Source organism: Chionomys nivalis, chromosome 7, assembly GCF_950005125.1.
Source record: "Chionomys nivalis chromosome 7, mChiNiv1.1, whole genome shotgun sequence".
Classification (NCBI taxonomy): domain Eukaryota; kingdom Metazoa; phylum Chordata; class Mammalia; order Rodentia; family Cricetidae; genus Chionomys; species Chionomys nivalis.
In genome coordinates, this window is record NC_080092.1 from 86,830,583 (window position 1) to 86,855,462 (window position 24,880).

Consider the following 24,880-nt stretch of genomic DNA (forward strand, 5'->3'; position numbering starts at 1 on the left):
ATCATCTTCCACTCCTCTCTCTCCTCCCCCCTCATTCTGCATTACTGAGTTCTGTGTTTTACCAAATCTTTTTTGGATCCTCAGCGTGTCTTCCTTCCCATTCAATTGTTCCACCCCTCCCATTGGTTATCCTACCCAATCCTCCCTGGCATCCCCCTTACCCCCAGACATCAAACCAGAGCACTTCCTTCCACTAACGCAGGTGCTCTCACTTGTCTTCAGCAGGGAACCTCAAAACGTGTTTCTCTGGCTTTCTCAGCAATGGCTCAGGAGCCTTGAGCTGAATTTGGGATAGGAGAGTGGGGTGCTTTCCACCTTCCCTTCCACCCCTACTTTGCAAGCAACTCTTGCTGTGTGTACTGAGTGACCACAGGGTCTCCTGTAAAGGGCCCATGGTTCTAGACTGTCTAAAAGCCACTACCTTACAGAAGAGCCTGTCTAAATGGCTTAGTGTGGCGTGGTTGACTTTACTATTTGTCCACAAGTAGCTAGCTTTATTTTCAACCAACTGCCCAAGTATTCTCCTATCAGGTCACGCTCAGCTCACCTTCCCTGAACACACCTCATTTCTTACTTGTCATAGCTGCAAGCCTATCATCTACAATTCAGTAGAAACTGTAGCTCCTCAAAGACAGAGGCTTTGTGCCTGCCATACCCCCTAAACCATATGTGGTACAAAACTAACCCAGTTCATATTCACTAAATACATTCTTGCTCTTCTCAATTCTCTGCCGGGCAAGCATCAGTTTATCCTTCAGGGCCAACTCCAATGTCACTGCCTCTAGAATTTTCCGTGTCTTCTTATCCCCAAGCCCCCAATGGCCATCTTCACTGTCTCTGTCTTCTAGGCTTTTCTGAGCACTCAGGCCATTTTGTAAGTGGAGGGAGGGATGTAGGAATGGGGGAGGGGACGGGGTGGTGATGTATGTCTGTAATCCCAACACTTGGGAGGTAGAGGCAAAAGGATCACCACAAGGTCAGTTTCTGGAACACTGGGAATTTGAGAGCCAGTTTCAGACAGTAACAACACATACACACACTCACACACACACTCTAGGGTCAGTGGGCTAAAAAGGACATTTTGAATCTTGCCAAAGTCCCATTGAATTACTATCTGGCACACATACCCTGGGAGAGGGGAACCAGACAGTAGCTGGGGAGCCCGGAATTTTGAGGTAAACTCAAGGTCTAGAGTTCAGGAGACACATCACTTAAAGCAAGACTGGAGCTGCCTAACTTCTGCATTCAGGTGGAACCAACAGATGAACAGCCAAGGGGGAAAGATTTCCTTTGGTTTTGTTTAAAGATTCTTTCCTGAGGCTGGAGGGATGACTCAATGGTTAAGAGCACTTACTGGATCTCTGTGAGTTCGAGACCAGCCTGGTCTACAAGAGCTAGTTCCAGGACAGGCTCCAAAACTACAGAGAAACCCTGTCTCGAAAAACCAAAAAAAAAAGAGCACTTACTGGCCAGGCGGTGCTGGTGCAGGCCTTTAATCCCTGCACTCAGGAGGCAGAGACAGCCTGGTCCAGGACAGCTAAGGCTAGGCATAGAAACCCTGTCTCAAAAAAACAAAATAAAAGCCGGGCAGTGGTGGCGCACCCCTTTAATCCCAGCACTCGGGAGGCAGAGACAGGCGGATCTCTGTGAGTTCGAGGCCAGCCTGGTCTACAAAGGGAGTTCCAGGACAGGCTCCAAAGCTACAGAGAAACCCTATCTCGAAAAACCAAAAAAATAAAAAAATAAAAAATAAAAAAAAATAAAATAAAAAGAGCACTTATTATTCTCCCATAGGACCTTCAGTTCCCTTGAGGTGGTTCACAAATGCCTATAACTCCTCCAGAGGATCTGGTACCCACTTCTGGCCTTCGAAAGCATCTGTATACATAAGGTTTACACCCCCATACGCCTAAATAAAAATAACTTTATTTTAAAAGATCCTTTCTTTACAACCATCATTTCTTTTTTATTTAGAACGATCAGTTTTAAATCAGTCGATCAATCAATCAGTCGGAGTCTTATATAACACAGGAGGGCCTAGAACACCCCTGTAGCCAAGAAATGATCTTGTACTCATATTTCTCTTGCCGCCACCTCCCACAAACAAGGATGACGGGTCTGCACCACCAAGCCTGGCTCAGCAACGATTGTCTTGAGTCAAATCTGCGCTCTCTTTGAAGAGGGAGCCGGCTTCCCTACTCTTCTGTCTTTTAAGATAGAACCCATCCTGTCTTTAAAGCTACTTGTTGGCGCGTCTTCTCTCAGCAACCCTGTTGAGAGCCTGCGTGAGCGTCACGAGTTTCCGGGCAGATCTGGGGACTCCTGGGCGCAGCACCGGCGCAGAGCGCCCCCGCCAGGAGCGCGGACCCAACGGTTGGAGCGCGCGGCGGTTTCGAGCGCGGTGACGTCGCAGCTCTTGTCTGTGGTCCCCGAGCATCGAAGAGCGGCCAGTGAGGCAAGAGGGACAAGCGGACAGCTCCGACTCAGTGAGGATTTGGGTCCTATTTGGTTTGCTTGGGTTCTTGCTAGTTTCTACCAGTGAAATCCAGTAGAGGATCGGTCGGTGGGGGAGTTCGCCAGCACGCCTGGAAGTGTTTGTTTCCCCCATATATTTTAAATGTTTTAGATAATGTCTGTCTTTAAATGCCTTCACACCCAGTTGTCTGCACGCCCCTTTCCCAGCTAGAGGGAACCTCCTTACCAGCCTTTTGTCCCCCATCCAAGTGCTTGTGCCCGCACTATTAGCTTATATTTTCTTTGGTTCAGCTACTGCTAATTGCAGACTATAACCGGTCCAGTCTCTTGGGACCCAGCAGTGGATAAAAGGCCCGCCCTGCCTTCATGGTGCTTACAGTCCCAAGGAGAGAGACACAGTTCAGGAAACTTGGGAAAATGTTCCTGGCATACCAATACCCCACTGCACCCCGTATCCAGTGTCAAGAGAGATCTTTAGTGGCCAAAGATCTGCGTGGAATCAACTTCTCAACTCTAGGGAGCGAGGGGTTAGAGATGAAGGAAGGGATCTGGGGCCGGGTAGTGGTGATTCTATTTTCTGGGTCCGAGGTGATGCCTCGGCTGCCTCTCTGCTAATTTCATGGTCTGATGATTCTAGTCGCCGATGCTGTAGGTGACCTTAAAGGAGGATGGGATCTAGGTCAAATATACCCTGTACTATAATTTCGGATTAAAGCGTTTTCAAATGTTCCCACCTGTCTGCATGCAACACTGATTAAAGTCTGAAGGCAGAGATGGGCCTTTTTATCCTCTCCAGTCACTCAGAGGCTGAAGTGCAGAGTGTTTTCAGCAGAAGCAGCCTTCAGGATGTTAAAATAAATAAATAACGTAGGTAACCAATCCCAGCTCACCTGTCACCGCTAAAATCTACAATAGAGCCGGGCGGTGGTGGCGCACGCCTTTAATCCCAGCACTTGGGAGGCAGAGGCAGGTGGATCTCTGTGAGTTCGAGACCAGCCTGGTCTACAAAGAGCTAGTTCCAGGACAGGCTCCAAAGCTACAGAGAAACCCTGTTTCGAAAAACAAAAACAAAAAACAACAAAAAAAAAAAAAAACAAAAAAAATCTACAATAGAGCTACCGGGAGATTCGCTCTGTATCGCTAAGTTGTGTGGTCTTCCAAACTTGTGATTCTTAAGTTAACTGAGAACAAATAAAGTTAGGGGGTGATTTGGGTTTTCTCCTTGGTGACACGGAGCCAGGGCGACATAAATGCGTTAGAGGCAATGCATCCTATGGGAAAGGAAAACAGTAGCGTGGACGGAAGTTGTGGGTGCTGAGGCCTGAGCAGAGGGTAGGTAGACCTCACACAGAGATGAACAGTGCGTGGAGGGGGTGGGGGGTGACTCCCAGGCACAGAGAAGAAGCAAAGGGTAGAATGTGTCTCCCACTTATGAGAAACTGCACGAAACCCTTGAATATAAAAGGAAGGGGAGGATCCCAGAGTCTGGAGCCCATCAGTGTTAGGTCGGCTCCTCCAGCCTAGGAGCTGGAGTGTGTGAACCCCTGTAATCCCAGCATGGGGGAGGCAGAGGCAGGAAGATCAGGAATTCAAAGTCAGCCACAGCTACTTAGCGAATTCAGGGCCAGCCCCTGCTACCTGAGACTTTGTCTCAAAATAAAAACAAAACTGAAGGGGGATGGCAGACACTACAGCAATGGCTTCCTTTTGTACATTTTTTTATTTATAAAAATATTCTCCAGACTAGAGAGATGACTCAGAGGTTAAGAGCACTGTTTGCTCTTGCAGAGGACCTGTGTTTGATTCCCAGAACCTACATGGTGGCTCATAACCATCTGTAGCTCCAGTCTCAGGGGATCTAATGCCTTCTCCACCAGCACCAGGAACACATGTGGCGCACAGGCACACATACAGGAAAAACACTCACACACATAAATTTTTTATGAAAATGTAACGAGAAAAAACAATCTCTCTCTAGGATTCTTTCTTTTCTTTCCCCAGCTTTTGGGCTTTCTCCCAAGACTGAAAATGCTTCTGCTTAGTGTCTGGACCCTGCTGGCCTTGACCCCTTGTCCAGGTGAGGCTACCTAGAAAGGTTTCTTTAGTCGCTGTATGCCAGGACACAAACTGGTTGATTGCGCAGAGGGGGATGAGGTGGTGGTTAATCTCCGCTGTCTTCCTGATGGATCTAGGGTCATCCTGGAGACAGGCCTCTGTGTATGCCTGTAGGGGATTCTCCAGGGGAGGTGAGTGGAGCAGGAAGATCCACCCACTGGGAGCGGCATTCTATCCATGGGGTCCTGTGCTGAGCAATCCACTCATGCTCTGTCTGTAGGTGATGGACTGTGCGCGTGGTGAGCCTCAGTGGGCTTTATTGCTGTCATTTTATTTTTTAAAAGTTTAAAATTTTATTTATTTAGAGACAAGGTCCATACCCCAGGCTGACCTCAAACTCCCTAAGTAGCCAAGGATGACCTTAAACTTCAGATCCTCTTGCTTGTACTTCTACTTCCTGAGTGTTGGGCTTATAGGCATATGCCACTATGACAGTTTTATATTGGGGATCAAACTCAAGGCTTTGTGCATGTTAGGCAAGCAATGGACCAGGTAAGCCACTTCCCCAGCTCCTTCTCTATCTCAAAACTACTTTCCTTGGGGCTGGAGAAATGGCTCAGCAGTTAAGAGCAAGATTGCTCTTGCAGAGGACCTAGACTTGGTTCTCGGGACCTGTGTGGCCTTTCACAACCATTCTGTACTGTTCCAGGGGATCCACACATGCACTTGGTGCATAGACTTATGTGCAGGACTCTCTCCACTGGCCCAGCCTTCTAAAAGGTCCAACACCTTCCCTGGTGCCACAGGCTGGCAACAAGCTTCTAGCATGGGAACATTTAAGATCCAAATCATAATGTAGGCTAAACTTGCGAACACTGAAAAATTCCTTTTCACAGCATTGCAAAGCAGAGTGGAGTAATCTCTGAGAAGATGTAGAGAATCTATGGGCGATAAGTGAGCATGGGGCTTCCCTGGGGTCTTTAGTTCTCATGGATTTGTGTATGGAAGGGTTCACAGGAGGCTTGTTTTGTTCTCAGGCGTATTTCCAGGTCCCACCTTCACTACACGGTGGTCACTTTGTCTAAGGTGGAGCCGGGCTCTTCAGTTTTACAATCATTCCAGACGATTCTGGTAAGGTAGTCCTTCACTATCATCTCAGAGAAATACTGCTTGGCAGTAGAAACGCAGAGACCCCAGCAGGGTGTTAGTGGCTGAGCCCAGAGAGCTGCTAAGGCCTCAGGAAGCTTTTCCAGGCATGACTGTTAATGCCTCCTTAGACTCTGTGGTAAAATCTAGTCCCCAGGACAAAGATGGGAATGAGGCTGGGATCAAGGCTCTCACTTGTTGATTAAAGGGTTTATTCTCCAGATCCCTGAACAGGGTCCCTCTTGTCCAGCCTAGATCCGATGGAGAGAGTGGACTCTGTTCGTGCTGCATCTCCTGGTCTTCACCAGCGTTTTTGATCCATGTGCTTCATTTCAGGGACCACAGAAGAGCTGTTTGAAGTGTCTGTTTGGCCAAATCAGGCCCTGGTGGAGTTTGGACAGTCCCTAACCGTCAACTGCAGTACCACCTGCCCAGACCCGGGGCCCAGTGGAATTGAGACCTTCTTCAGAAAAAGCCAGCTGGGCAAAGGGCCTCAGTGGAAGGAGTTTGTCCTGGAGGACGTCACAGAGAGCTCTGTCCTGCACTGCTTCTTCTCTTGTGCAGGGGTCCAGAAGGACACAGCGCTCCGCATCACCATGTACCGTGAGTAGAGTGGAGGCCCAGATGAAGAGAGGAGGGGGAAACAGGGATGCAGCTTCTTCTTCTTTCTTCTTCTTCTTCTTCTTCTTCTTCTTCTTCTTCTTCTTCTTCTTCTTCTTCTTCTTCTTCTTCTTCTTCTTCTTTCTTCTTCTTCTTCCTTCTCCTCCTTCTCCTCCTCCTCTTCTTCTTCTTCTTGGTTTTTTGTTTGTTTGTTTGTTTGTTTGTTTTTTTGGTTTTTCGAGACAAGGTTTCTCTGTGGTTTTGGAGCCTGTCCTGGAACTAGCTCTTGTAGACCAGGCTGGTCTCGAACTCACAGAGATCCGCCTGCCTCTGCCTCCCGAGTGCTGGGATTAAAGGCGTGCTGTTTGTTTGTTTTTGAGACAAGGTTTCTCTGTAGCTTTGAGCCTGTCCTGGAACTAGCTCTTGTAGACCAGGCTCGCCTCGAACTCACAGAGATCCGCCTGCCTCTGCCTTCTGAGTGCTGGGATTAAAGGCGTGTGCCACCACCGCCCGGCAGAATGCATTTTCTTTAGAGAAGAATTAGACAGGGATTTTACTTAGAGGAAAGAATTCCAGCCTCCAGCCTCCACCTGCCACACTGTCAGCAGTCTCTGCCTTTGAAGAGACTGTCTTCTGAGTTTCCGCCATTAGCCGTGAGGCATGCTTGAGAATGTATAGACTACGTGGGGAGTCTCTGAGTGACCAGACAAGTGTAAGATTAGTGCTGGCTTATTTGCTGCCAGCTCTTAAAATAGCCAGGGCTCGCAGGAAGGACAGTCTTCAGCTGGGGTAGTCAGAGAAAGAAGCCTGTGGTATAGGCAGTTCCTGAGCTGCTCTGCAGAAAGGGAGACTGGTAAACAGGGTCCTACAGGGAGCCATCTTGCATTGTAAAGATAGGAATGAGTGGAAGAGTGCCTCCCCCAGCTTCTTGTGCCTCTGAAACATCACTGATAAGAGAGAGAATGTTCCAGAATGGCAGGAAAATTCAAAGCAAGGGACTTCCTTTTGGCTGTCACAGTTCTAGGCCATGGCCACCTTTGATGGACAGAGAGCTGGAAGGCTAACTTATCGCATGAAACCTTAAGGGTGGTGGTCACCTTCTGCCATGTCATTTCTTTCTGGAGGTGAATGACCCCTCACCAAGGTTTGTCTTTTTGTCTTAAAGAGCCCCCGGAGCAGGTGATCCTGGACTTGCAGCCCGAGTGGGTGGCCATGGATGAGGCTTTCACAGTGAAATGTCACGTGCCTACTGTGGCACCCCTGCAGAGCCTCACCCTCACCCTTCTCCAGGACGGCCGAGAACTGCACAGAAAGGACTTCATGAGTTTTTCTGTGGCATCCCAAAGAGCCGAGGTCACTGTCAATGTCAGAGCCCAACGGGAGAATGACAGGAGCAATTTCTCCTGCCATGCAGAACTGGACCTGAGCTCACACGGTGGGAGGTTGCTTCATGGCAGGTCAGCCACCAAGGAACTCCGGATCTTTGGTGAGTCAGAATCCAGGCATGGAGAGAACCCATGGCCTGTTTTGGCCTTTGGGGACCCTGTTCCCACCAGTTTAAGAGAAGAGAGTAACTGCGCCCCACCTCTAATTCACCCTCAGCCCCGTTCCCTTCCACAGTGTTCTAGGTGACACATGACTTATAGCTTTCCTTCTTTCTTTCTTTTTCCCCCTTACTTGGCAGAATTCTCTCAGAGTCCCCAGATCGGGGTATCTTCACTCCTGGAGGTTGGGGTGGCGGAGACCATGAACTGTGAGGTGACTAGGGTGTTTCCTGCCCAGGAAGCTATCTTCCGAATGTTCTTAGAAGGCCAGGAGCTGAGCCTCTTCTCCTCCTGGAAGGGAGATGCAGCATGGGCCAGCACCACCATTCGGGCCATGGAGATTGGTGACCAGGAGCTGACCTGCCTTGTGTCTCTGGGTCCAGTGGAGCAGAGAGTCAGGAAACCAGTGCATGTCTACAGTACGTGACCGCCTCTCTTCCCCGTATCAGGTCTCTGCTAAGCAGAGTTTGCCCAGTAAGGGCCTGTGGATTTGGCTGTAGATATTTATCTGACTAACCTTTGCTGGGTGTCTTCTTAAGTCAATGTTGGCTTTCATCTTTCTCTGATGGAGGTGGTTAAGGACCTGCATTGTGACAGAAGCTCCATGTGGCCTCTGTCCTCAGCTCCCTAACCTATCCTGCTTATTGGGCAATTGTGGATGCTTGAACTTCATTCTAGAATAAGCATTTGAGATGAGTAAGAAACCTGTACAATGAGAAGACATCTTGCTGTCCTCGCAGGAGAGGCACAGCCAAATGTGGGCAGATGTTGGAAGGGAAGCTCTCAGTTCTCCAGCCTTCTTGTTGGCCCCTCTCTTCAGCCTTCACAGAAGCTCTAATGCTATGCAAAGTCGCCCTTCTGTCATTGGGCAACAAGAGGACGGGGCAGCCACCAGCTTGAAAGTGTGTCCACTGTTCCGTTTCCTTTCTTTGTAGGTTTCCCTCCCCCCGTTCTGGAGGTCGACGACACTCACCCTCTGGCAGGGACAGATGTCACTGTCACCTGCTCGGGTCATGTGCTAACGTCACCTAGCCCCACTCTCCGACTTCAGGGAGCTCCAAACATCTCTGCTCCCGGCGAGCCTGCCTGGTTCCTCTTTACTGCCAGGGAGGAAGATGATGGCCGGAAAATCTCCTGTGAGGCCTCTTTGGAGGTGCAGGGCCAGCGACTGCTCAAAACCACTGAGATGCAGCTTCATGTCTTATGTGAGTGGAGGCCTGATGGTCCTCAGCGAGGCAGGACACTTAGTCTCCCTTCTTGGCTAGTTGCTTCATTAGCCGAGGGGGAAAGTCCAGAGAAGAAAATAAAACAAGCACGTCCACGCTTGTCTTTGCCCTCGGGAAAGCGAGTGGGGACAAGATGGGGAGCTTGCCCAGGAGGGCAAGTGGGTCCGGCGGTCAGATACAGTTAGCTGAGAGCCAGTGCCGGGGAGACAGAGCAAAAAAGGAGACAGCTGAGGCTGATGCTAAGGAGAAGCCTCCAGAAGTTCCAAATCACAATTTGTATTTTGGAAAATGAGGAAATCCTTATTTCTGAGTCCGTTCCTTGCACATTGAGAAGCCCTGGGCCTCACCAACAGAACCGTGTTACTTAGTCTGAGTTTATAAAAATATCCTAGGCTGCATCTCATAATCGTTGCCACAGGGAAGGGAAGAGAATAGAGTGGGTTTCATTCTAAGCAGGGAGCTGACTGTGTTTTCCTTGGGTTGAGGGAGCAATGTTTGAGCTAGAGAGGGAAAGGGGGCTATGAATGGAAGCGAGACAGGGACAGGACATCCAACTAGGTTCCTTTCGGGGCTCTCTTGCAGACAAGCCTCGGTTTGGGGAATCCGGCTGCCCTGGCAACCAGATCTGGGTAGAAGGAATGGATCAAATGCTTGCATGCATCCCAGAGGGAAACCCTGCCCCAGCTTTGGTGTGCACATGGAATGGGATGATCATTGACCTTGATGTACCTCAGAAGGCCACCCAGAACCTCACTGGAACCTACTGCTGCACAGCCACTAACCAGCTGGGCTCTATCAGCAAAGAGATTGCCGTCGTTGTCCAAGGTACCCGCTACACCAGCTGCTGGGTCTCGGAGTAGAAAGCCCCCACCCCGACCCGTCGCCCAGATTTGAGAATCTCACAAGTGCAGAGGGAAGCAAGATGCTCCTAGGCTGGAGAACATGTGTCTGAGGGGTGGGCTTGGTGTCTTGGGGTGGAATGGTTTCCTGTCTTCAGCCCACTGTCCCCAGTTCTGTTTTCTGTGCCCACACAGGACCACATGAAGAAGGGATCTCCTCCCCCACCGCCTTCATCATCATCATCGTCACCCTTGGCATGGCTGTGATCACCGTAGCACTGTGTGAACTACCAGCCCTGCGAAAGAAACAGGAGGAAACGGGCCTCTAGGCAGAGAGAGCAGAACAAAGACAAGGAAGGCCAGTTTGCTGACATATAGGCAGAAGTGCGCAACTCACATCTCTGCTGACCAGAAGCAGCCAGCTCTTGGCCTGAGTGAGACTTCAGCTACCGGCCTTTTCCAGGGAGGAAAGAGTAGGCCAAGGAGGGAGGAAGAGACAGGATGTGAGGCGGCATTCCTGTCTTCTCCTGTCCCCTCCACAGGGTTTCAGGGCCCCATGTAGCTTACACCAGTTCATCTGGAGCTTGCCTTTCTCTTTGAGTTTATTCCAGTTTCTAGAAATTTCAGTCTGATTGTTCCTGCTGACAAAGAGCCCCTTCCTCCTTAATGTATTCAACTGTCTACTCTTGAGCACACAGAAGGCCCCACCCTTGCCCCTCATTTCCACTGTCCATTCCTCAAACAGCAAATGAGAAAGATCATCAGAAATATCCTGGAATCCATTGCTCAGGACTGCCTAATGACTAACCAGGGACTTCCTTTGTAGTTCAGGGACAAGACTCCATAGGGGTACCTATCAGATAAATGGGCAGGAATCAGAAGGAACTCTGCTCCTGGTCCACATTCCCCTACTCCACACAGTACCCGGTGACATCATAAAGGGTGCTGGCTGATAAAGCTTCACCCCAGGAACCCTCTGCAACTTTACATTGGGTCAGAGAAGGAGCTTAGCTAGTTTATAACAAAACAAAAAACCTAGGACTTATTATGCAGCGCAGGATGGCCTCAAACTTGTGATCCTCCAGCCTCAGCCTCCTGAGTGCTGGGATTGCAAGTATATATCATCACTCCCTGACTTTGGAGAGCGGGGAGGCTTTAAGGTAGAATACACCCATGGAGTTGGTCTAATAGGTCAAGGGCGCACTCTGAATTCCTTTTTGTAAAAGGCCAAGTCTCACATCTGCAGTCCATCTCCACAAAGGATTGCCTGTTTCCATCTTCTGCGAACAAGTCCTGTGGGACAGATGTACAGACCCCCATGGCAGATGGGTCTCGGCCCAGTCACGCCCCCCAATCCTCTGTAACAGTGCTCACCATATGCTCCAACAGCCCAGCTTTCTTCACTGGCCTTGGAAGGAGTATGTCCACCTTGGTGAAGGTTGGAGGAAAGTCAAGTCAGGCCCCTCCTCCAGGGCTGCCAGGAACTGTTTACTGACATGTTAGCTGTGATAAAAATGAAATAGAGTTTGTGCCATCTGGGTTTATTCTTCCTTTGTGTCACGGCTGAAAGCTTTTACACTAAGCCAAGTGGTTGCAGTTCAGAACTTTGAGGATAGCTTCCGCTTGCTAACACGAATGGCCAGTCTGGAGCAAGCAATTTAATCTGTTTGTCCTGATCTCAAAACCAAAGCACCCACTCATACTCAATTTCCACCTTGTGGATACTAGCTTGAAACACCAAAGGTGTCTCCCCTTCTTCCTTGACAACCCTGAATCTGGGTTTGGAGATTTGCTATAAAGATAACCCATTAGTTTCATCATACAAAGCAACAGAGGCACGGTGGTAAACAGAGCACTGTCCCTGCCTTCTGCAAATTTATATCTCTGAGAGGTGTGCTCACTTTCCATCCCCATGACAAATATCAGGTATGCCAGCCTGCAAGAAAGAAAGATTCCCATGACAGTGTTTTGAAGTTTTTGACCTTTAGTCCTGTGTCGAGGCAGTACATCATGGTGGAAGCAGGAAGAGCAAAAACCATTAAGGGCCAAGGTTCTAAGACCCCCTCAGGACCTTTCACTAAGCACCATCTTGTTTCATTGTCTCCCAATAGTCCATGGTCTGGGGGCCCTTAAGACATGAACCTTAGTCGGGCAGTGGTGGCATATGCCTTTAATACCAGCATTTAGGAGGCAGAAGCAGGCAGATCTCTGTAAGTTCGAGGTCAGCCTGGTCTACAAAGTGAGTTCCAGGACAGTTAGGACTGTCTCACAGAGAAACTTGTCTCAACAAACAAAAAAAATCAACAAACAAAAAACCCCAAAACAAAGACATGGGCCTTTAGGGGACCCATATCTTAACTGAAGGCACATTATTTCCTATGACCAGAAAGGTGTGGTTTGTTCAAAGAAAGTCTAACTCAGGACCAAGGAAGTATTCCCCCAAAGACCACCTCAATGCCAATTTCCACACTGAGTTTGGTAGCTTTTACTCCTTACCCTGTGAGTCTCCTATGATTTTATCTCAAGGTGAGCAAAGGGGAAGTACATTAGGATCGGGTCTAAGACGTACACAGAACATCCTAATCCAGGGTCCTCAGCTGATTTAATGCCTTGGATCAGCTGCTCGTCAGCATCAGTCCCATCTGCCAAGGCCACCCGGAAACCCTAAGGCACATGAACCAAAAAGGGACGATGTCACTGGCTCCCTAGTTCAGCAAGTGGAGTTAGAGGTTTAGCCTGCTGTGACTTCTCACTGCCACATGGTGCCACTGTTAGCAGGTGGCCCTGTGGGTTAGCTTCTGTGGCTCCCAAATGATGCTGACTCCTGCCTGGCTTTCCACGGTTATATTTCTCATAGGTTAGTGTCCAGGTCTCTCTTTCATAGTCAAGCCTTTTGTTTCTGTTTCTGAGACAGGGTCTCTCTATGTAACCCTGTCTGGCCTGGAACTTGTTGAATACACAAAGATCTACCTGTCTCTGCCTCCTGAGTGCTGGCATCAAAGGTGCGTGCTGTCACACCTGGTACCTAAGCCTATACTTGGGAACTAAAAGGCAATTGTTAACACTGACACGATTATATCAAGACAAAGGACGGGGGGGGCGGTGTCTGGAGAGATGGCTCAGCAGTTAAGAGCACTGACTGCTCATCCAGAGGTCCTGAGTTCAATTCCCAGCAACCATCTGTAATGAGATCTGGTGCACTCTTCTGGCCTGCAGGTATACATGCAGGTGGAACACTGTATGCATAATAAATCTTAAAAAAAAAAAAAAAAGACAAAGGCTGAGACGCCATAGCTCTGCTCCCCAGGGCAGACGGGATGAAGCTCTAACCCAGGATGGACGTAGGCTAGAATCCTTCTCGGTAAGCTACTGCCTCATGGCACTACACACATTAATAGAAATGGGCCAAGCAGTGTTTAAAAGAATACAATTTGTGTGTTGTTATTTAGGGGCATAAGCTAGCCAGGCGACCTGGAGCTGGGCAGCAGGAATGCAGCCCGCAGCTCCTACAACAATGCACCTTCAAGTGGATTGCACACCAATTGTGCAGCAGATTTCTTGTATTTGTATTAAGTTTTTATTTTATATTTAAATAGACAAACATGTTCATCAAAATGTTTCATACATTAAAGTGGATTTAAGGACTTTAAAATTAAAAAAAAAAAAAGACAAATGACAGAAGAAAATTCTGCTAGAACTCCAATCCTTGGTAAAATCTCAGGTTAGGACCAGGGGATCCCTGGAATGTCCAGTATCCTGACTAATTTAACTGTTAACACACCTGAGGGCATGTCACAGCTGAAGAATTTTCCCCGTTAGGTTGGCCTGAGGGCATGTCTTGTTGGGGGGGGAGATATTGTTGTTTGATTATTTATTAATGTAGAAAGGCCCGTTCCACCATGGATGGTGCCATTCCCTGGGCAGAGATCCTAGGCTGCATAAGAAACTAGCAAACCAGCAGACAGCATTCCTCCGTGGGTTCTCTGTGTGGATTCTCTGCATGGTTCCTGCCCTGGCTTCCCTCAGTAACGGACTGAAACACGTATGCTGACGGAATCCCTTCCCTCCCAAGTCACTTTTTGTCAGTTTTATCAGTTTGCAGCAGAATGAGACCAGAACACCCGGCCACTGAAAACTGTCCCTACTCTTTGGCTAGGGTGGTATTAGATCCTGCCTTGTCCTGGGCTACCTCTTAGCCAGGTGGGGTGGGGCACGCAGAGAGGTTGTCAGTGACATCTGTGGCACTTGTATTAACCCTGCAGGTCAAGCTACGGAAGATATGGAAAGATTATGACCAAGCTAAATGGCTTCATGCCTTAGGAAATGAGAATTCACCTGCCAGTACAGTTCGAAAGGCGTTAATTACTCTCCTTACCCTGGTATTTACCTTGTTTTAAAAATATGTGGGGTGGTTTTTTTTTGTGTGTGTGTGTTTTGTTTGTTTGTTTTTGAGAAAGTTTCTTCCTGTGTAGCCCAGGCTGGCCTCAAACTCAGTATCCTACACCATAGAATGGCAGCCTGGCAAGGTTGCCAACCATTTCAACTCCAGAGTCACCACCTCTGCACCTCTGGTCCTACCGGTAAGAAAGCCAGAGATTTCTACTCTCAACCTCAGCAGCAGGAAGTCCTGGATGCTGGACCTCTGCCTTTTTCCAGCCCTTGTGATTCAGGGATACATTATGCTTTGGATTCTAAATTTCCCCTAGAGGCCACATGATTGAATGCTTGGTGCTCAGCTGGTAACACTGGTTTGGGAGGTTATAGAATCTTTGGGATGTGGGGGGAGGGTTTAGCCGGTAGACAGGTCACCAGCGACAGGCCCTGAAGATAAACCACCCTGAGTTCAGTCTACCATCTCTGCCTCCTGCTCCATCAAGATATGAGAAACTGGCTGGAGAGATGGCTTCGCAGTCAAGAACACTAACTGCTTTTCCGGAGGTCCCAAGTTCAATTCTCAGCACCACATGATAGCTCACAACTGTTTGTAACTCGAGTTCCAAGGGATCTGGCACCTTCACACAGGCAAGGGAGACACTAAGAAACATAAAATAAAAATAAATTTAAAAAAAACTGTCACCTCACATCATGGCTATCCCAACTTTCATCCTGCCCCTTGTGATGATGGACACCATGATTGTGACCCACTTGTGATAGACGCTGTGTCTGTGACCCAGACTAAACCTCTTTTTTGTTAAGTTGCCCCTGTTAGGTATTTCGTCACAAGGACCAGAAAAGCACCTGATATAGGGTGAAAATCTTGACAGGGAAATGAGGTAGGCACCTGGCAACAAAAGGCTGCTGCAGAAGCAGAGTTGCCATAAAGCAGACATACCATGATGTGGCTATACTGAAGAAAACAAGACCTTGCCAAAATTGACTGACCATAGTGTTTGCAACAGAAACTCCAAGGGGGAGCGGAAGGCGGGAATCCAATGTCTCTGGAATGGTGGCGGGAATCATGGAGTACTTGAGATATGCTTGTTGGATCCTTCCTAGAATGAGCCTTGTCTATCTTACCCCCCACCACAGGAAGACTTTTCACTAACATTGCTTCTTTCTTTCTTTCTTTCTTTCTTTCTTTCTTTCTTTCTTTCTTTCTTTTTCCCTTTTTTTTTTTTTTTTTTTTTTTTTTTTTTTTAGAGCAGGCTGGCCTCAAACTTATGGAGGTCCACCTGCCTTCTGCCTGGCAAGAGCTGAGATTAAAGGTGTGCGCCACCATCGCCCAGTTGCTTAAAATTTTTTTTAACTATGTGTGGTACTGCATGACAGGCTTTTTTTCTGTGTAGGCCTAGCTGTCCTGGTACTCCTTCTGTAGACCAGGCTGGCCTCAAACTGAGATCCACCTACATCTGTCTCCTGAGTACTGGGATTAAAGACATTTGCCACTGTGCCTGGATGGTATTTTGTGTCTCAAAAGTGCTTAAGGCAAGAAGATCACAAGTTCAAGGCCAGCCTGGGCTATCTAGCATGCCCTTATTTAGAAAAAAATGTTTGTTGTTTCAGGCGTGGTAGCCTGTGTTCCCAGAACTTGGGAAGCTGAATGAAGCACAAAGATTTTGAGATCAGCCTGGGCTACTTAACAAGACTGTCTCCCCCTGAAAAAAATGTGACAAGAAATACACAATAAAAAACTTACTGGGAGGCAGAGGCAGGCAGATCTCTGTGAGTTCGAGACCAGCCTGGTCTACCAGAGCTAGTTCCAGGACAGGCTCCAAAGCTACAGAGAAACCCTGTCTCGAAAAACAAAAAACCACAAACCATAAACAAACAAACAAACAAACAAAAAACCTTACATCTAGCAGGGCGGTGGTGGCGCACACCTTTAATCCCAGCACTCGGGAGGCAGAGGCAGGCAGGTCTCTGTGAGTTCGAGACCAGCCTGGTCTACAAGAGCTAGTTCCAGGACAGGCTCCAAAACCACAGAGAAACCCTGTCTCGAAAAACCAAAAAAAAAAAAAAAAACAAAACTTACATCTTCAGCTGGGCAGGCTAGCCTGTGCCTTTACACCCAACACATGGGAGGCAGAGGCAGGTGGATCTCTGAGTCTGAGGCCAGCCTGGTCTACAGAGTGAGTTCCAGGACAACCAGAGCTACACAGAGAAACCCTGTGTCAAAAACCAAACCAAACAAAACAACCAAAGCCCCCAACAACTTATATCCTCACAGTTTTAAGTGTCTGAGCATGCCCATACTGAACTATCAGCACCAAAGCCAGTCGAGCTTTTGTCTCTTCTGTGTTTCTCTCTCTGATACCGGTGTGTGTGCGCGTGTACGTGTATTCGCGCGTGTGCGCGCGTGCGTGCATGGGGGGGTGTGTTCGTGTGAGTGCAGTACACATGGCTGTGTGTGCTTACGCAGACAAGAGGACGACTTCAGCTGTCACTCCTCAGGCACTGTGCACCTTGCTTTTTAAGACAGGGGACCTGACCTGGGATTCACAAAGTGAGCAGGGAGCTGCCTGTTTCTGCTTCTTAGTACTGCAGTTAATAACCACATGCCATCACATTCGTTGTGTGTGTGTGTGTTTTGTTTTAATGCGGATTCTGGATATGGAACACAAGTCCTCATGCTTACAAACCAAACACCAACCGAACCGTCCCTCAGCCGCTACCTGGTGCCCACTGGAATTACTATGACAATCTTCGTCTTAGAATCTTATCTAGCCCTTACCCTAATTCAGTATTCTGACCTGCCGGTTCCGGTTGTTCCAAATCCATTTGTTTTGTTTTTGTTTAAGAACAAAGTTTTCCTACATAGATTAAGCTAGCCTATATCTCACTATGTAGACTAGGCTGGCCTCAAGCTCACAATAGTCCTCCCGACTCAGCCTCTTAAATGCTGGGATTGCAGCTGTGCGCCACCATGCCCAGCTTCCAAACTCACTCTTGAACTGTCTCCATTTCCCAAGGGTAGTCGATACAGACGAAAACCTGTCTTAAAGTTGACACACCACAGTAATTCTGTGACTTTACGCATGTTTTCTCTCTTGAAGACGTTTTCCTTTGGTGCCTCATAGTCTCATTTTCATTTCTTCCTCATCTTGGGGGCAGGGGGCTCTTTGGTCTTCCTGATTCTAGTTGGAGGAGAGAGGACCACCTCTGGGTACTTTATGGGGATGACCTATGACCTTACTGACTTGCTGTCCAGAGAGCTGGGGTTTTGACTATGGGTTGGGAGCAGACTCATGCAGGAGGGGAAGTGATGTGGTCCAGGGAAAGTCAGGGCTGCTCTTCCTGCAGCCCACAGGACTCTTGCAGGTTGGCATCTAAGACTCTTTGACAACAACCCTCCATCCCATAATAGAAATACATCTAGCTGGGCTGGAGAGATGGCTTAGAGGTAAAGAGCACTGACTGTTCTTACAGAGGTCCTGAGTTCGATTCCCAGCCACCACATGGTGGCTCATACCCATCTATAATGAAATCTGGTGCCCTCTTCTGGCATGCAAGCATACATGGAAGGAATGTTATATACATAACAAATAAATAAATTTAAAAAAAAAGAAGTACATGTAGCCAAGCAATATGATGCAGCTTAATTTTATTAGGATGACACATAGGGCTGGGCAGGTGTCAGGGTCAAGGGAGGCACTGGGGGATACAGCGGAGACGCTGCAGAGAGGCCGTGTAGACGTTGCGGAGATGCTGCGCCGCTAGAAGGCACAGCTGCTTTCCACAAAGCGGCGGCACTTCATGACCCGCAGGTAGGTCTCAGCCTTGTGCAGGTCCTTCTTGAAGCAGGAGAGTAACCCGTAGTTTTTGAGCAGGGCGTCATCGCTGCGCATATTGGTGTCAAACTTGTCATAGGTTTGCTTGAGGATCTGCCCAATGCGGGGGCTGCCATCTTCCAGCTCCTGCAGGGGAAGGACGGGCAGGAGAGGCACAGGAGTCTCAAGAGCTGTGCCCTCCCCCAACTCCAGGACCTAGAGAAAGGCCTGGAAGCTTCATAAGAAGAAAGAAACAATTAAGAGGCCTTCCCAAGGGTCAAGGCCTGACTGGTAAATGGAGAAGAGCCGTGAGCCCCCAGCTATGCTCTGGGCAGAGGCAAAGGACAGTGCAGCCCACCCCAGGGCCCTCCTCACCTGCATCAGCGCCTGTATGCCCTCTTCCAGGTCCTTCAGTTTCTCGTAGACGCGGTCTGAGGTTCCGAACATCAGGCTGTTGGTGAAGATCCTGCTGAGGAACTGCACAGGCCCCAGCCATGACTGGATGAGCAGCAGCGAGAAACGAAGCAATTCCATGTCCTAAGGAGAAAGGGCTGGGTGGAGTATATTGCCTAGTGACTGCTGCCTGGGACTTCAAGTTTACCCCAGGTTCAGAGAGAAGGAGGGGGGTCCCTGGCCTGGGGTGCAGTTGACGGGAAGAGAGAATTTGTGCAGACAAAGCCAGAGTGGTCACTCACGGATCTCTGTTGGGCCTCCTCCTTGCCTGTAGGGGCTGGGATGGTCTCAGAGAAGCAGAAAGCAGCTTGGGCATTCTGAATGGAATAGCGCTGTCCCTCGGGGATGTAGGCACGCTCCTGGAGGGAGAGCAGTCATGGAGGGTGAGCCTGGAGCCTCCTGTCATTGCTACCTTATGGAGGACCCACTCCGTGTCTGTTCATCTTGACACCATTGGCTTAAGATCCCTGACCCCTCCCTCAGTCCCCCGCAGTGACTTCCCATGGTCTCAGGGCAAGGATCTGAGTCAGGCAGGCACCCATTGCTGGGGAACTTACAAACTCTTTGTAGGTGTCAGCAGCCAGCTGGTGCAGATGCTGGGCCCGGAGCACAGCATTGGCAAACAGACTGGACAAGGGCATGGCAGGAAAGGCACCAGCCTCCTGAGGCCAGAGCAGGCAGAGCAGGGTGAAGGTCAGGAGCCAGGAGGACCGAGAGTCTAGAGAGAGACAGGAAAAGACTGAGAGTGATGGCCAATCTCTCCTAGTTCCTGTAGGCACCCAGAGTGTTTCCAACATGGGCAGAAGTTGGGCTGCACTCACGTTCGAAGCCTCAAACCCATCTCCAGGGCCCCGTGGTCCATACCACACCCGGCAGGATTCAAGGATGCTTACCTGCAGCCATTGCCATTCAGTAGTCTGTCCACAGGACCCTGAGCTGTTTGGGATCTGGGACTTGGTCCCTGGCATGCCCCTTTTATATCCTACTTGTTTTCCCCGATCCCAAGGCCCCTGCCTTTTCCCTATACATTTATTCATGGGCCGGGGCCACTGACAGCTTGTACTGATGGATAATTTAGAGGCTCCTCCCACTCACCATGTTCCCACTCCTCTCCTGCGGTCATGTCCCCAAGCTTATCTTTCCATCGCCACCTTTGTCAGGTTTGTGAGCATTGGTTATGCAAGCTCTCAGCTACAGAGACCACCCAAAGTGTCCTTAGGAGAGCATCCTGAGTCCAGGGGCAGGATTGCTGTTGTCTGCTCCCTGGGATGAGGGGCAACAGAGACCTTCCAAAAAGGCATTGTCCCCATCAATGTTTCTTTTAAAATTGCATTTATTTGTGTGTGTGTGTGTGTGTGTGTGTGTGCTGAAGTGTGTGTATGTAGGAATCAGAAGATAACTCAGGAATTGATGCTGTCTTTCCATCATGTGGGTCCCAGGGATTGAACTCAGGTACTCAGGCTTGGCTGCAGGTGCCTTTACCTCCTGGACCATTTTTCTGGCCTTGTTCTGTCCTTTTCTTCTTGAACGTATGGTTCCCTAAATCCACAACTACAAAAGCTACATGAGCTGGGTTTATAGAGATGACTTCCATGCTAAGAGAGCTTGCTGTTGTACCAGAGGACCTAAGTTTGGTTCCCAGCACCCACGTCAAGAGACTCACAACATGTAACTCCAGCTCTAGGGGATCTGATGTCCTCTTCTGGCCTCCACGAGTACACACGTGTGGCACAGGCTTATACACATATACACCAATAAAAATAAAATTAGCCTTTAAAAAAGGAGAGGTGGTGGTGTATGCCTTTAATCCCAGCACTTGGGAGGCAGAGGCGGGCAGATCTCTGTCAGTTCAAGTCAGCCTGGTATACAGAGCGAGTTCCAGAACAGCCAGAAAACCATAATAATCATAATCATAACAATTAATAAAGAAATGAAAAAACAAACAAATAAATAAAAATAAAAAAAGAGAGACAGAGATAGAATATACCTGTTGGGAAAGGGGGGAACCTCTTCCCCCATCAAACACATAGGCTGGTGGATGGCAGCTGGGTGTAGTGCTACCCCTAACCACTAGAGGGTTCCGATCACGAACATTATCCTTCCACAAACCCAAAGGTGCCCCTTAGGTCTGTGGAGCAATGGACCCTGCTCCTTGAACCTGCCATAGAGCTTAACTCTTGTAACACAACCTTTGTAAACAGACGTGGACTTCAAGTACTTCCCTATAGCCCTGAGGTCTCGGGGCACCTCAAAGTTCCGAAAACCCTTCGGGGTTTTGAGTCTTCTGGCAGCCCTGGGAGTCGGGGTCAGCTACCCACTCTCTACAGCACCCTCCCTGCTCCTTAGCATCTGTCAAGCGCTCATCAAGAGGCAAAGGACGTTTTCCATTTGGTCCCGCGAAAGTCTTGGCCATGTGGTGTAACCGCCAAATCCATTTTTTTCAGAGGGAGAGACGACTGAGTTTCGGGAAGAACAACCCCAAGAGCCGGTTCTGCCGAGGCAGCAGCTCCCTCAGCCTTGCAGTTCCCGTGTTCCATGTCCCAAGCTTCTTTATCCCTAGAGCCTGGGTGGGATCAGCCAGCTATTTTAGCTTCTGAATCCTTCTGAGCACTCGGACTCACCCCTGAACGCAAGGGTGTCTTCGCTGCATTTCGTTTTCCCTGCCAATTTCCAGGTGAAAATGCCCCAGAAGCTTGGGGGGCAGGCATATGGGAAAGCGTACAAGACAACAAAGCCAGGGCCAAGGAAGGCTGGGCTGTGTCAGCATCCTTGTCTAAATCTCCTATCTTTGGATCTCAGGATGTTTACTGAATGCCCTTGGTCCAGTATGAAAACACACAAGCAAGCGTATCTCTCCAGTAGCTGCCTGTCCTGTTGGCAACCAACATTGAAAAATCACATCCCTGGGGTCCACAAAGGAATGCCTGGGCCGCTACACCTCTCCTTCCTGGATACCAGAAGATACAGCCTCTTAACATCCTGCAAGCATTTTCCAACAACTACCCCTGATTCACCATTCAGAGGAGGCTGCTGGGGCCTTAGGGGCTGCTCTAGGCAGGCCTGGGGAAGGCTGCAGGGGGTTACCGGAGATACAGGCTCTAAGAAAGACAGACCAGAGGGAAAGGAAGGACACAATTTCCCCTCCTCCTTCCAACTCTCCCAGAAAGGAGGAGCTAGATGAGCAGTGGAGGCTGGTCCTCAAGCCTTCTGCCTCTACTGCTGTGTGTGTCGTTCCCGCCCTCCCCCCCCCCCCCGCCGACATCCCTTAGAAGAGGGGGTAATTGATATTTTCTCTTGTCATCTCAAGACTGAAGTGACCTCAGAATTGAGTTGCCCAGGGGACTTTGGGGACTCCTGGGGATACATCTTTATAGAATGTTAGTATGACGCACTCTAGGCCCAGGAGGATGAGCTGAAGCCAAATGTGAGGTCGTATAAAGGGTTTGGTGATCTTTTCTCTAGTCTGGATCATCTTTTAGGACTTCTGGTGACAGAGACCAAAAACCAGAATTCACTGCTACTAGAAGCTAAGCTTTGACTCAACTTAGGGTTTTTCTGATTCTTCTGGAAAGTTGCCTCATGTACCACTGAAACCTCAGAATCCTACAGGGTCAGTGGATGCCAAACAATGATCTCTGCAGGGCCTGTGCTGTGGCTGGCATCTATGAGCCCAGCCTCCAGAAGTTCAGTTCAAGATGACGTCTCTAAGAAGCACCCATTTTCATTTCTATGAGTTCAAGGTCAGCCTGGTCTACAGAGCAGGTTGTAGTACAGCCAGGGCTACACAGAGAAACCCTGTCTCAAAATAAACAAACAAAACCAACCAAACAACAAAAACAAATGAAATGCCCATTATTAGAAACAGAGAGATGGCTTGGTCAATAAAGAGCTTACTTCATAAGCTTGAGGACCTGAGCCCAGACCCCCAGCCGCCTTGATAAGGCCGGGCATATTGGCATGTGCCTATAAGCCCAGGGCTGGAGGTTCAGGATCCCTAGAGCTGCTCTAGCTGGGTCTTTGAGTTTCAGATTCAGTGAAAGTCCCTTTCACTAAAAACAAGGCAAAGGGGGCTGGAGAGATGGCTCAGTGGTTAAGAGCATTGCCTGCTCTTCCAAAGGTCCTGAGTTCAAATCCCAGCAACCACATGGTGGGTCACAACCATCTGTAATGAGGTCTGGTGCCCTCTTCTGGCCTGCAGACAGAATATTGTATACATAATAAATAAATAAATATTAAAAAAAAAAACAAGGCAAAGGGGCTGGAGAGATGGCTTGGAAACTCAGAGCAAATACTACAAGTTTGGTTTCTAACACCCACAAAGGCCTGCTCACAATTGCTTGTAACTATAGTTCCAGGGGACCCAATACCCTCCTCCAGTCCCCATGCTCCAGTCCCCTGAATTCATTTACACACACACACACAGACACACACACACAAACACTCTCAAAACAAAATAGTAAAAGTAAAACAGGGCAGATAGACGCTTGAGAAACCGTCTGTTGTTGACTTCTGGCTTCTGTACACATTCATACACACGTGCGCATACTCACACACACATGAACTGCTACAGACATACACAAAGAATGCCCCTGATAGCGTGGAGTCCACGGATGTCTTTGTGTGGAAGCCTTTTGTGTTTACAGACTGGACCGTCTCTGGGCTTCCCTATATGTACCACAGAAAGTCACAGATCTTGTCTTGGTCCTAAAGTCCTCCTCTATGCTTGAGGTTCAATTCTGTGGGTGGGAGCAGTCTTGTTTCTCTCATCCTGGTTGTAGGGATGACCCCAGCTGGATTAGGGGTACCTCTGCACACTCTTCACTGGCAATTTGAAACACACCCTTCCCACTGCTTGCTCTGACCTCTTCCAGAGGTCAGAGTTGGTTATTACATTTGATGCAGCTTGCGCCTCTACAGTATTCTTTACATCAGGTTTAAATATAGACATGACATAAATAGATACACATGTATACATAAGAATATATATTATACACATTCTTGTTCAGGCTGCCCTGGAACTCATTGTGTAGCCCAGACTGGCCTCAAACTCATGACCCTCCTGTCTCAGTCTTATGAGTGCTGGTCTTTCAAGTGTACAGCCTCCCCTAATCCAGTTAGTACATGGGTCTTAGCACTAGCTCTATTGAGTCACAGTCTTTAAACTCTAAAGAGTGCTATTTGGGGATTCCCAAGGGCCTTTCCAGGGGAGGTGTGTTTCTGAAGACCCGCCATGTGCCAGAAACTGTATTGGACAATAGAGCCTATGTGTCTCACTTGAGAGCCGAGGACACTGGGGCTGAGAGACAGACTGCCTGGGTCTAAGGGATGACTCTGTAGTCTTCCCCCACAGCTCTGGCTGGCATGCGCAGGACCTTCCTCACCGTAGAGCAAGCCCTCACACAGATGTTCAGCGAAGGTGGGAGGAACTGAATGCAAAGGGATTGAGTGGGGCATCCACAGACGCTAAGAAAAGTTGTAGCAAGAAAACAAGCCGATGTGGCCTGACTTAGTGAAGCAAATCATATCATCCTTCATATTTGTATTGCACGTTTCAGTGTGCTTCGTACTTTCACTTCCCGTATCTCCCCAACAATGCAGCAGAAGGTTCTGAGTAGAGGGAGGGCTGTAGAGGGCTGGGGGGAAGGCTGGGCAGGCGCCCCGTCTACCAGTGGCGTATTGTTAATGCTGTGGGATAATCCATGGACAATTGTAACTGGACGTGCTAAGTAACCCCCAGGATACTGCCCAGGGACAGAGACGTACTGAAAAAGACTGGGGTAGAGAGATACCTCAGTCAGTCAGTGCCAGGCAAGCACAAGGACCTCCCTTAGGGTCCTCAGAACCTGTGTTAAAAAAAAGTCAGGTGAATGAATTACCCCTGTAATCCTAGTTCTGGGAGACAGAGATCGGAGGGTCCATGGGAACGTGGGGATAGGGCTCTGTGAGTTCCAAGCCAGCGAGAGACCCTGTTAGAAAAAAAAATATGAAGGTGGATGGTACCCAAGGAATATCACTATCCAAAGTTGTTCTCTGCCCTCCATAGGCACACACACACACACACACACGTGTACAGGTGTACTTATACACACGTGTATACTCACATCCACATGCACACACACATGTCCACACACAAACCACACACAAAAGTAGAGAAGTCCGGGATGCTTCCTCTGAGGAGTGCTCTTGATAACCTCCTCCTGTCATCTTGTCCTATGACTGTGCGTGGTTACCTTGTACCATTGTCCCCCAGAGCTTTGAGGTGGCTGGCATTCCTGCCCTCCTTTTTCTCATTCCCCACCCAGTCCTGCTTCTCTCGCTGAGACAGCGATCTCACG

The 24,880-nt window shown here is 48.9% G+C and overlaps 2 protein-coding genes across 2 annotated transcripts; one reads left to right on the forward strand and one right to left on the reverse strand.

Annotated features, from left to right (window-relative positions):
- The first annotated feature begins 4,503 nt into the window (after positions 1 to 4,503).
- Positions 4,504 to 10,532, forward strand: LOC130878527 (intercellular adhesion molecule 5-like). Its single transcript, XM_057776537.1, is given in 8 exon segments — positions 4,504 to 4,552; positions 6,013 to 6,279; positions 7,442 to 7,762; positions 7,961 to 8,239; positions 8,756 to 9,025; positions 9,629 to 9,871; positions 10,081 to 10,165; positions 10,167 to 10,532. Coding segments are annotated over 8 exon segments (1,641 nt in total). The 3' UTR covers positions 10,294 to 10,532.
- Positions 10,533 to 17,938: 7,406 nt separating this feature from the next.
- On the reverse strand, positions 17,939 to 19,486 carry Gh1 (growth hormone 1). The gene is made up of 5 exons (XM_057775869.1): positions 19,439 to 19,486; positions 19,103 to 19,263; positions 18,788 to 18,904; positions 18,468 to 18,629; positions 17,939 to 18,239 (listed from the first exon to the last, which is right to left on the reverse strand). The coding sequence occupies exons 1-5, from the start codon at positions 19,452 to 19,454 to the stop codon at positions 18,039 to 18,041; spliced, it is 657 nt and encodes a 218-aa protein (XP_057631852.1). The 5' UTR covers positions 19,455 to 19,486; the 3' UTR covers positions 17,939 to 18,038.
- Between the last annotated feature and the right edge of the window lie 5,394 nt (positions 19,487 to 24,880).

Excerpts from the sequence above, each read along its gene's own strand:
- Gh1 (XM_057775869.1), bottom strand. Across the intron at positions 18,905-19,102 it reads CTGACACCTACAAAGAGTTT|GAGCGTGCCTACATCCCCGA; the intron begins GTAAGTTCCCCA and ends CTCTCCCTCCAG. Across the intron at positions 18,240-18,467 it reads GCATACAGGCGCTGATGCAG|GAGCTGGAAGATGGCAGCCC; the intron begins GTGAGGAGGGCC and ends CTTCCCCTGCAG.